General features: G+C 42.2%; 1 protein-coding gene across 1 annotated transcript in view; it reads left to right on the top strand.

Annotated features, from left to right (window-relative positions):
* Nucleotides 1-12,099, top strand: part of MAP4K4 (mitogen-activated protein kinase kinase kinase kinase 4) — an 85,694-nt gene that overhangs the window by 46,177 nt on the left and 27,418 nt on the right. The window contains exons 11-15 of the mRNA XM_009578073.1: nt 2,810-2,971; nt 5,075-5,161; nt 5,829-6,053; nt 9,366-9,527; nt 11,545-11,775. Of these exons, the coding sequence (XP_009576368.1) occupies nt 2,810-2,971; nt 5,075-5,161; nt 5,829-6,053; nt 9,366-9,527; nt 11,545-11,775 (867 nt within the window). The remainder of the gene's footprint in view (nt 1-2,809; nt 2,972-5,074; nt 5,162-5,828; nt 6,054-9,365; nt 9,528-11,544; nt 11,776-12,099) is intronic.

Genomic DNA, 12,099 nt, shown 5'->3' with positions numbered 1-12,099 from the left:
TTGGTGGCAACTGGAGATCTAGACTAGGACCCGAGAGATGCTTGTCACTGTATGTTTCCTTTCCCTGGGCTTTTTAAAAGTAAATTCCGCTTTGTTAGCAGCCAGTAGTTTGATGCTCAGGTTTCAAAGGCCATGTGCAAAGGAAGTGAAACCTTTCTCTTACGGCTAGGGCTGGGAATAAGCGGATCGTGCGGGGTGTTTCTGCAGGCTCTTGCGGTGCCGGGTGCCTCCCTTCCCACACGCTTGGCGAGGGGCTGAGGTGGTATCTGACGGGAAGGCGGAAGCGATGCCGAGAAACCCCATCTCTCTGTGTACTTTGGCGCGTAGACAATAGCACATTTGTGCTTTGGAGATTTGACTTAAATGCACACTGGTGGCAGAGAATCTTTTTTTTTTTTTTTTTTCTTTCTTCTTTTGCTGGGTGATAAATATCTACTATCAGTGCTGAGCTAGCAGTCTAGCTGTCTTTTAATAGCTGATTTTGTTTATTTCATGATGCCATTGACAGTCAGCTCTCCTAGTCAATTTGTAACTTATTTTTCTCATATTAAGTTCAGTTATTTATAATTATTGCTGAATACTTCTCCATTGGTTCAAGAAGCGACGAATTTGTTTCATCCGAAAGACCTAAGCTTGCCCATCTTCCTTGTAGTGAGAATGATGCCATCCCAAGATCTGCAATATATCCACTTAACAATGTCAACACAATATTGTTAGACAGACAGGCTTCATATGTTTAAGAAGTGTTTGAATTGATAAATGTGCATATTAACCAGTCAGCAGTGTGCTGTCTCTTGTATCCTCAGGGCAACAGAATTATTGTACTTCACATCTTAGCTTTCTTAAACAAAGAGCCTGTCAGACTTGATTAGCCAAGAGGCACCTGAATATATTGACTTAAATATAGAAATTGTTTGACACAGATGTGTATATTCAGAAATAAAAGTGCCTACTTAATACTTTTACAGTGCTTAAAAAATGAAGGAGGGGAAGCAGGGAAACCTGTGAAATGCACTGCGTGCCGTAGCAGCCTTGCAGCACTTTTGCCATTTTTGTATCTACATTTATTGAAGAGAGCTTTCTTAAGCAAGAGAAAAAAGGCTGGTAGATGCATTTAGTTAGGAGAGGAGATGCAAGAGCATGGAAGCTGTGTTTCTGAGAAGATACAGAAAATGTGAGGGAGAAAAGAGCTTATGTCTTGTGGCACAGGAAGGTGGTAGTGAACCCAGGATGATGCTATGGGCCAGGAAGGAAGATGTCATAGTTACAGAGTGGGTGTATTTGAACGGTGGTCTTCGAGAAAGTTGTGTATTTCCCAAAACTGCAGCTGGGTAAAGGGAATCAGAAAGCAGCCTGTTTTATTTAAGTGCTACTAATTCTTAACCACCTTTTTTTTTCCCCAATGTTTCTTCTTCACTGTCATGTCAGTACTGATTCCAGAAGTTGGAAAAGGCTGTTGAGCTTTCACTTACTTCATAGTTATGTAGGGTGATGTGCCAAGAAGAGAAAGCTCATCCCGTGAAGTAACACAGGGAGTGTAGATTGGCCTTTGCTTGTTCAGTTGAGCACAACTACGAAATGTACACCAATAACCGTGAATTTGTGAATCTCAATAAAAGCTTAATCTGAGTGCTCTTGCAAGACTACTTGGAGTGCCTTAAGATTGGCAAATCTGTGGCAGCTTTTCTTCAACAAAAAAAATGGTGACAGTATTAACCTAAATGTGAAAAGAAACAACCCATGTAAGTTTTTGTTTTGTTCTTGGGATTAAATTTGAGTGTGCTTTTTTTAGTTTAAATTTCTTCTAACATTTTTAACGTATTGTAGAAATCTATAATGGAAGTAAGCGTAGAGATATTCCCAGCTGATGGTCGAACAGGAGACAGCTGGGTGTTTTGACACTTAGGCAGTTGTGGGTGGCTGCCTGGGATTTCGAGGTAGGTGGAGTAACTGGATGCTTCTGTAGAAGTGCAGGAAGAGTTGGTCACGACTGTATGGGCATTGAAAACGTCTTTTCTGAAGTCATACATGGTGCTCTGTAGACATAAATGAGTCAGCTCATGCTTTCTAGAGCTGTTTTCCAGGTTCTTTTCAGACTTGAGCAGACTTAGCAGCACCAGTTTGCATTTGGGTCATGCATGGAAGCTTATCTGTGTAAGTGTAAAAGCTTAGCTCAGCTGTTTTTCCGCTTTTACATATAAGTGCTTTTGATGTTCTGGGAGGGGCTGAGGTGCTGTTGGTCAGCCTTCCTTCTCTCTTAGGCAAAGTTTTGGGCAGTGCATTAAATTGGACTTGGTTGTTGGGCCAACACCACCAAATTCTTAGGAAACTGTGAATTGTATTAAGAGAAGCTGCTTACCAAAAGCTCAGATAGTCTTTTGAGTTTTAGCTGATTCAGTGGGGCTGATAATTCCCTTTTGGCAACATGTAGATAATGTGTTGAAGTCAAGAAAATTGTCACTCCGATTAAGATTTGAGTTGAACAGTTGTTCAAAGATTGAGATTTCAGTGTGAGCCTCTCTTGAAGAGCAGCAGTGAGCTTCCACACCTTGGTTGTCAGGAATATATACGTGACTTTGTGTGTGTGCATGAAGAAACCTGAGAGAGTAAGCGAGGCTGCTTTTAGGGCTAGTTGTCTGCTGGGTATGAGTTAGTTTCCTGGTGGAACACTTGCATAAAATGTTCTGTCACTCAGTTGCAGAGCTTGCCAGTCCTGGTAAATCCCTCTCTTCACAGTAGAAAACAACCCCACCTCTTTCTTTGATAACAACAAAAGTAAAACTTTGTGGTTTCTTTTCCCTTTTTGTAGCAACAAAGAAGAGAACGGGAAGCTCGAAGGCAACAAGAGCGTGAGCAAAGGCGGAGAGAACAGGAAGAAAAAAGACGTCTGGAAGAAATGGAGAGGAGGCGTAAGGAAGAGGAAGAGAGAAGAAGAGCAGAGGAAGAAAAGAGGAGGGTAGAAAGGGAGCAGGTGAGTCCATGATACAGATATATGCACAATAGGTTTGTTTCTTCTAAATTCTAATTTTATTTTTTTAAAATTAGTAAGCCTAAAGCAGCTTAGAGGCAACCTAACGCTGACCCTTTCATCTTTGTTGTCTCTGACAGCAAATGCACTAACATAGATCGTTAGGGCTTTATGGAAAATTCTGGCAGCCTCAATATTCCTTCAAAAAAAGAAGCCTTGTTGCAGTGTTCATTCTAAATTCAGCTCGTGCCCCTGGGCTTGACTAAAATCATCACAATTGGCAAAATCATCACTGGGGCTGAAAATCGTTTCTAGGCTTGTCTTGCTGGATCAGTGGTTCTTGCAGGACGTGCCCCTGTTCAGAAGGCCTCCCAGAGAAGGGCAGCTCTGTTGCGTGTCAGCTTCTGGCACCCAGAATTGGTAGAGGCTCGTCATAAACTTTGAATATTCTGAATTTGAGATGGAACCTTTGAGCTGCAGAGGGTTTTCCTTCCTAAAACTTAAATATGCAATCTCTCTCTCTTACTCTGTTTATTTAAAATCATCTCTAATAACGTATGTCGGTTCAGGCAGAAAGTATATCTTAAGTTGTGTCAGTGTGCCCTTAATACATTGAAAGTACAGGTGAGAAACCTTTTAAACTGTGAAATTCAGCTGCTGTATTTATGCATGAAATCTGCATGTTTTGAAATCCTTTAAAAATTTTAATCAGGGTGATAATCAGGGTAATAATTACTGTGCATGTACTGCAAAATACTGATCCTAAATAAAGGGCCAAAGCTACTGTCCTAGAGGCCGATTGTAAATTTGCCATCAACTTCAGGAATGCTGGTTTTGGCCTGATACACCTTAATTTTTTTCTTGCGTAAAGTAACTATATTTGAGATGATTGATGATTGCGTTACTAGGGAATTTTACTGCGTTTGTATATATTTCAAGGATTTTTGAATCAAAAGGAGAGAAGACTAACCAATGGGAATAAATATATGGAAAATCTCTAATTACAGCACAGCAATTTGCTTTTGGGCAGACACCGGGTATTTCCCCCCCCAGCTGCTTTTTAAACTGTTGAAATGCTAGTTACGCACAGTGCCAATAATGTCAAATAGTTAATTGATGTGGCCAAGCTGAACCACTCTGATTTTTTTTTTTTTTTTTAGAAGAAAAGACATGCCCCCTCTTAGAATTTTTGTTAACCCAAACTATGGCTCAGCCAATGTGCGTAACAACAGTATAGTGTATCTCATCAGTCTGTCACAAGACTTTCTATAGCTCCCATCACTGTATCACTGATCCATTAATTTCTTTATGCATACACTGTAAATGTGTGCGTGTGCTTGTGTGTGTGCGCATGCACATGTTACATACTTTCATTAATTGCATGATAGGATGTTACCAGCTTGGGTTTGGTGCTTCAGAGTTTGAGTTCTTCTAGGGGGTCAGGTGAAGCAGCAGGTAAACCTCTCGACCTGTTGAGGCTGCAGGTGAAGAGATGGCTAGATCACAAGAGCAAGCGAGTTTGGTCTAATATCTGTTTCCTGGTGGATGTTTGTTTGTGTCATAACCATCGCATAATTCAGCAAGGCTGGCAGTGTCTGCTCAGGAGAAGCTTCTGGTGAGGGCGGCAGGGGAGATGGCAGGGCAGGTCCCAACTGCACTTGGCAGACAGAGCTTGCTCCAGGTCTGCCTACACTAAGCCTGGCTCTAGCTGTTGCTAACAGTTCATCGCACCAGTGCAACAAACTAATGTTTAATACAACTTGCATGTGACTTTGTGTTGGCTGTGTTGAGTCAGACTTGCTGTGTTTTAACTTTCCAAAACCTTCAAGTACATTTTGCTGCTTCTTGAAACCACTTCCAAAATACGTAAACAAGCTCTGGCCCGTGCCGGCAACATTTGCAAGAGTCCAAATTTCAGAATGGAAGGGGCCAAAACCTGATGCTCAGGAGGCAGGGCTTCCTAAATTGTTCTGCAGGCACTAATCCATCCTGAAGTGCGTTTCTCGTTAAAGCTGAACTGGGGAAGTAGCGTGTGGTGTTCCACCCAGGGGGTTCTGATGCATTCCTTTTGAATAAATTTATTGCTGGGTAATTTCTATGTGACAGGAGTATATCAGGCGACAGCTAGAAGAGGAGCAGCGGCACTTGGAAATTCTACAGCAGCAGCTGCTCCAGGAGCAGGCCATGTTACTGGTAAAGCACTGTATCTGTTTTGTTCAGTAGCTATAGGATCCATTTATCCGGTCAGTCCTAGGCTTCCCTCAGTTGGGCACAGCTGCACTAACAGTATGACAACAAAGGAGCTTGATTAAAAGGCCATTTATGCTAGCGTCGTGGGCTGACAGGCACATATGAGAAGTGATGTATGGTCACACTGCTTTCTGGGCAGTAAGAGGAGGCTTTATGTTAAAGTGAAACAGTTCTGGTGTGGTGGTCGAGTTTCTGAACAGACCTTGGCATTCAGTGACGAACTAGAGTGCTTATGTTGCAGATCAAAAGCACACATGATATGTAAATCCACCCCAGGATACAATGGCCTAGTGTTGGTCTAAATCATTGTTTTATGAACTTTCCACTGGATTTAGTATAAATAACTTTTTTTTTTCCTTTAATAAAAATCAGTTTTGACATAACTCTCCAATCACGTCAAGCTTAGCAGTACACTCTCAACTTTCCCAACACGAGACACATGCCATATTGGTCTAACTTAGCTCTTGGTTACATTTTAACAATGAAATAAACCAAAAAAAAAAAAAAAGGCAACAACAACCAGAAAGGTGCATTTTTAATGGGATGGATAGGGGCACATCCATCATACAGTCAATGTCATGCCTTGAATTACTCACGCGTTCTCTCAAAGGAATACAGATGGCGAGAGATGGAGGAACACCGACAGGCAGAGCGACTACAGCGCCAGTTGCAGCAGGAGCAAGCCTACCTCCTGTCGCTGCAGCATGATCACAGGCGGCAGCAGCAGCAGCAACAGCAGCAGCAACAGCAGCAGCAGCAGCAAGAAAGAAATAAACAAAGCTATCATACCCCTGAGCCAAAATCCCACTATGAGCCTGCTGAAAGAGCACGTGAGGTAAGTCCTGGTTGTGAGCAGGCATCTGCTACCTGCTCCTCTGCCCCTACCTGTTGGCTTCATCGTGACTGTGATTCTGCTATAGTACACTCAGAAGGGACAGGATATTTTAAAAAGTTGGCTGCTGGTTTCCAAACCCGAGGGATACTTCTGAGTACTTCTGCTGCAATCATTGGGGTTCAGCATTTTGACATATAAAGGGTAGAAAGAAATTCTGGAAGGCAGCAGACTGAGGGGACCTGATTTTGAAAGCATCACATCAGGAAGTTAATATCATCTGCACTTCATCAGATATGTTTTCATAGGAAGCATTGGTGCAGTTGGTGATCTGCGTCTCTAGCAAGTACTGGTGATTGGAGATTGGGAGGCAATTGGAAAGCACGAACCTATGAGGGATGCTTGCATACAGCGCCTGTTTACACATTTGGTGCCCATGCTCTTGGAAATGGCCTTTTCATGAACACAAACCTGAATTTCATTAGTTTAATTTTTGAAGTGTTAAGTATTCTCTTCTGAGATCACGACCTGCTCTTACGAAACTCTGTGGTGCTGCCTTCTTGGACTTCAGGCACTCGCAAGTCGATCTGAAATCATCAGAGTTCTGTTTGTTTCAGTGAGTGGCCCCCCGTCTTCACTGGTCCACGGGTAACATTGCTAAGCAAGTAATTGCCTCTGATGCATACTTGGCTCTCTTTCAGCGGTTGTCTTCTTATGTTTCCCTTGAGCACCATACTGCCCACAAACCACTAGACTGGGCAATACTGGTCAAAGCTCTTAATGGCATTCATCACCAGCATGTGGGAACTAGGTAAATAGATTTTGGAACAAGAACAAAAAAATCCTTGGGGCTGTAGAACATGATAAAATAGCTTTCAGTCCACCTTCGTCCAATAGCGCTTCATTGCCTTTGAAGTATTGCTGTTTGGGCTCGGTGAGCACAGACTCATTTTCTTGCAGATGCTATTGTCCAAGTTCTTCATAAACCATGTTTGTGCTATTTCATCCATTCCTCTTGGTGATTGAAGTATCTGGTATGTCTCTCTCTCCTGGAAGAAGTTCAGACTTGTCCGGTATGTGGTGGTACAGGCACGGAACCAGCCCTCCTGTCCTTGTTCCTGGCCCGCCTTGGTGAAAGCACAGTGCTGGTCCAGCACTCCTGTCCAACGTGAAGGCTAGCTTTGGAGGGATGCAGAATCGTCTCTGTTCCTCATCTCCCATTTTCCTTTCAGAGTTGAAAAGGAGAGAAACTCCTGAAGATTCGAAGTGTTACATCCTTTAGCAGAACCACTGACTCAGCTATTTTTCTGTCGTGGTCTTTTTCTTTTGTGATTGGTCTAGCTAGGAGTGAAGTGAAGGCACAGAAAAATTGTGTTAGTAGTCAGATCTTCCCTGAGATTGCTTTGTACGTGAGGTAGAAGTATAGCCATAATATCTTGGTGCCTGTCAGTGGGAGCAATCAGTTAGTCTTAAAAGCAGGCATTAACTCTAATGTCATTCTTGACATTGGAGTTGGAGAGCGAGTATTCTGTGCCTCATACTTTCAGGTATACTGTTCTCCAGAGAAAGTCTCCATCTACGGAGATGCTGACCATCAGGATGATAAGCCAAAGTGGTTAACTTTCCTGGGATTAGGGTTTTTTCCCCCATTCCAGTGGGAATGAGAATATAAGAAAATGGGCTTCTAAGATTGGCTCTGGTGGGAGATTAGAGCAAGAAATGAGGCTTAATACTGTTTTCTGGTCCAGACACTCAGATGACTGAAACAGGGCCAGTTTCTATCCAAGGATGCACTGGCTACCTCCTTCCTACTTCTTGCCTGGTTTTAAGGACATGTGGCTCGTGCAGTTTGTGTGCTTCATGGAGGAAACCTCCTATCATCTACAGCTAGAGAAATGAAAGCTGTTCCTTCAGACAGAAAGACTTGGGGCTTTTCCTTGTTCTATTCATAACAAGGAGTCTGGCCTGTTTTTTAAACTTTAAAGGATGGCTCTGTGAAGTTGAACACGGTGGTAAAAATGATTGTATGGTGAAGATGCTTGCCTCCATTATTGTGTTTCCCAAGACATGGTGTATTTTGTGTAGACCTGGCAGAAGCTCGTCTGCTTGTTCCCATAGGCAAACTGTTACTGTTCTCAAATTTTGGAAAGCACAGGCACGTTGGGTTTGTAAAGCAGCCCAGCTAAGGAGTCCTGGAGACTTGCCTCTGTCTTCTGACATGGGTATATGAACAGCCAGTCTCTCCAGACCATCATTGCCAGGGAATAATTAGGAAACCACCCCAATACTGGTTTTGTGCTCCAGGCACAAGGGTTAAAGCAAATCTTGTGAGCAGAATCTCAACAAAGGAAATCAGCCCAAGCTGCCAGTTTGGTCTTTGACGCTTTGATAAAGTGCTGGGAGTTTAGCATTCCTCAGAGGCAGCTCCCCTGGCAGAAATGCACATGCTGCCCTGATTCCAGCAAAGGGCCATCTTAGGAAACAGGAGGATATTTCCTTTCTGCCTGGAGCCTCCTTCCATCTCTTGCCCTTCATACCTCTCGCTTTGTTTGCAATGCTGGGGCCTTGGAAGAGCGATGTTTCTGCATGGGGACCTCGCTTGGTGTTCTTTTGAGGACTGAGCACTTTCTGACTTAGTCTTCTCCTGAACAAGCTCTCGAGATTAGTGTATGATCACTTCTGCACCTCCCTGAGAACCAGAAACAAGTTGCTGGGGCTGTTCTCCACAGCCTGTGAGGTCGTGTTGGGACTATCTGATAAAAGAGAGGATGACCAGTCCTACAATTCTGTACCTAAAGCTGAACAGCCTGCAGTATTACTGGGTAGAGAAGCATATCCTATCTCTTCTTGCATTGCCAAAGAGACAAGCACAGGAAAGCAGGTAATCAAATAACATTGATTGAGTAAGGTGGGTAACTACAGTAAGGAATAGCAATGGGAAATGTACTTTTATATTGTAAAGTTGTTTCTGTTTTCATAGATCCTTTTTATTGTCTGTGAGGAAAATACTGATGCATAGTAACTAGTCCAGGCAGAAAGAAGTCCCATAATGGTCTTTCATCATATCACTTCACATCTTACTGGCTGCTGCATCCTCTCTTCCTAGTATGGATTTTCCATATTGGCATACTTGCCACTTTGGTGTAGTTCACTCTGTGTTTTACCGTGCTGGTGAAAGTGGTAGGGAAAAAATCCTGCCAAGCCCCAAATGTCTTTGGTTTCTTTATGGTAAAGGGAAGGTGGTACTCACCTTCATATTTCTACTGTAATTGGTTTTATTGACTCCAGGCTTAACCTCCATTTATTTTGGCTTAGGTGGAGGAGAGATTTAGAAAAACTAATCAGGGCTCCCCTGAAGCACAGTCTAAGCAGATGGGCAAAGTGTTGGAGCCACCAGTGCCTTCAAGATCAGAGTCCTTTTCCAATGGAAACTCAGAACCTGCTCAGCCTGCCCTGCAGAGGCCGATGGAGCCCCAGGTAAGTGCCCAGGAAAAGAGCCTGGAGGAAATTCAGAAGTCCCAACATGTTTCCTTCAAATTTGCAGATCTTGGCATTTAGAAAGTCTTATGTAAAGGGTAGCATTGTTACACAAAGCAGCTTATTCAGTAGATTTGCTCTTTGTCTATTTTTGCTTATTTTATTGATAAACTGATGGATTTGTGGTTTTGGTGGTGGGTTTGTTGTCTTTTTTTTTAATATTAGAGCTAGATTAGAACTCTTGCATTCTGTTATTATCTGTGCAACAGTGGAACGGTGGGCTAAACACTGGTGACAGATGCAGTATGCTTTTATAATTCAGAATTTGATCTGTGCAAGATGCTTACTACCAAAAAGGATGCTCAGGAAAGAAGTGATCTTGCTTGGTTTTTTAAATTCTTGCGGAAAAAGCTAACTAAACAAGTGGTTTTTAATAGTATGAGCACTGCTTCAAAGAGATTTACAAAACATGACTAAGAAAAGCAAGTTTGTTGTCAGTAGGCTTACAGTTGCTAAATAGAGCTCTGTGCCACCCCTGGAAAATCAAAAAGAGGTTGAAAGCATTGAGCTGCGTGGCTGCTGTCATTCTGTTGTTTTGCAATGAAGAGCCTCCAGATCTTGGTATCTGTATCTGACAGGAATTACAGCATGAATTTAAAAAGTAACCTTTGTCTAAAACTTAGACATAGCCCATAAATTCTGAGCGATTTAAATATGCTAAATTAAACACTTCTGCATTCAGTTCCTCTGTTTCCATGCAGAGTTTTCTTCTCCCAAATTAAGTCTGTTGATGACAGTGCAAGCTAAAACTGTCCCTGATTGTGACTAGGTATTGCAACTCTTTTGGGCAACAGGAGAATTTGAACAGACGGGAGAGTGGGAGACATCAGGACAGAACTTCATCTCTTACTCATTAATTCCTGGCTTTTATTCAAACCTCTATGACTATTTCAAAATATTGGACTTGTATCTTCATGCTCTCTGTGCCAGTTACTTTTAAAGTCTGGGTCTTCCACTCATATTAGGGATAATCAGGCTCTTCAACAGCTGTGTGTGTTAAAATTGAGGAAATAATAATCATATAAAAACAAATACAACCAGCCTACTGAAACTGGGGTTGAAAGCAAAGTTTTGCTTAATTATTAGTTGTGAAAACAGTGTGTTCCTCGGTTATGACCTTTCCTCCTCCTTAGTTTCAGAAATTAACTCTGAAATGCAGGTTTATGCACAAGGAGGGAGTAGGCTGAAGGGTCAATACGGATTTCAATGGAAATCCCAACGGTGTTTTAACTCTGGAGTCACTGTTGTGCCTTCTTAGTATGTGTAATTGAATATGTGTGTGTGTATGTGTGTGCCTAGTTTGTGTATAAATATGTATATATGTACAGTATATGGTACATATATGGTGTAAGTATAATATGCATTGTACATATGTATACTATATACAATATATATTGTGGGGTTTTTATATATATTGCAATGACTGTAAAGAAATAAAGGCTTTTGTGTTATGGTCTTTCTCCAAAAGTTTGGAACTGTATCTAGTTCCTAAGTTTATTAGGTAACGTAAATGTCTGTTGGTTTGCACATTATACAGCATTCTTTAATTTTGTACATTTCTTCAATTGGATATCTGCTTCAAATTTCCCAACCCACCAGTGCTGCCATGAGACCTGACCAAAGCCCACTGAAGACTGGGGAACGGAAGGCGGCTTCTGTCTTGAGCGGCCTTTGGACTCAGGCTCACGGTGCAGATATTAGGTCCCCTTTTCTTCTGGGCACCTGTGTATGTGTATGTGGAGAGCGTATCTCACAAAAAAAGCATATGTGCTGTATTTTCAGTCTGTTACGTTCTTTGGGCGCTTGCCTTGCTTTTAAGTGCATTGATTCCACCCCACGCTTACCTAATGCCATAACCAATTTGTCTCTGCCCGCCCCACCTGCCTTTATTCTGTGTTAATTGGAAAGCCAGTTATACTGAGCGCATTGAATGTTTTATGTTTTGTTTTCTTGTAAGGTACAGTGGTCCCATCTGGCATCTCTCAAGAACAATGTTTCCCCTGTCTCGCGATCCCATTCCTTCAGTGACCCTTCTCCCAAATTTGCTCATCACCATCTTCGTTCCCAGGACCCATATCCACCTTCACGCAGTGAAGTGCTAAATCAGAGTTCTGACTCTAAGTCGGAGGTACCCGACCCCACCCAAAAGGCTTGGGCTAGATCAGACAGTGACGAGGTGCCTCCAAGGGTAAGGAGTAGAAAGACAGATGTGTGCTATTTTTTTTTATTATTAATTATTATTTTTTTAAGGATGTGATACCCTGGTCACTGGGAAGACCGTGCCCTTGTGCCAGCATTGGTAACAGTATTTTAGAAGGCAGATCATAATGTAGGTGTTCAGTCAACGGGTTAATGATAATCAACCTTAAGTACAATATTGAAGCTTCATATAAAATTGGCAATTATTTATAGAATGCAGCTATTTCAGAGAGACAATTTATTATGCAAAGTTAACAAATCATTACCATATTCAGGAAAGAATTTAAAATATCCTTGATGTTATTGCTCAGAG

This window comes from Fulmarus glacialis, unplaced genomic scaffold (assembly GCF_000690835.1).
Source record: "Fulmarus glacialis isolate BGI_N327 unplaced genomic scaffold, ASM69083v1 scaffold6190, whole genome shotgun sequence".
Lineage (NCBI taxonomy): Eukaryota > Metazoa > Chordata > Aves > Procellariiformes > Procellariidae > Fulmarus > Fulmarus glacialis.
Note: the sequence above shows the minus strand (reverse complement) of the source record. Positions and strands in the feature narration are given on the sequence as shown.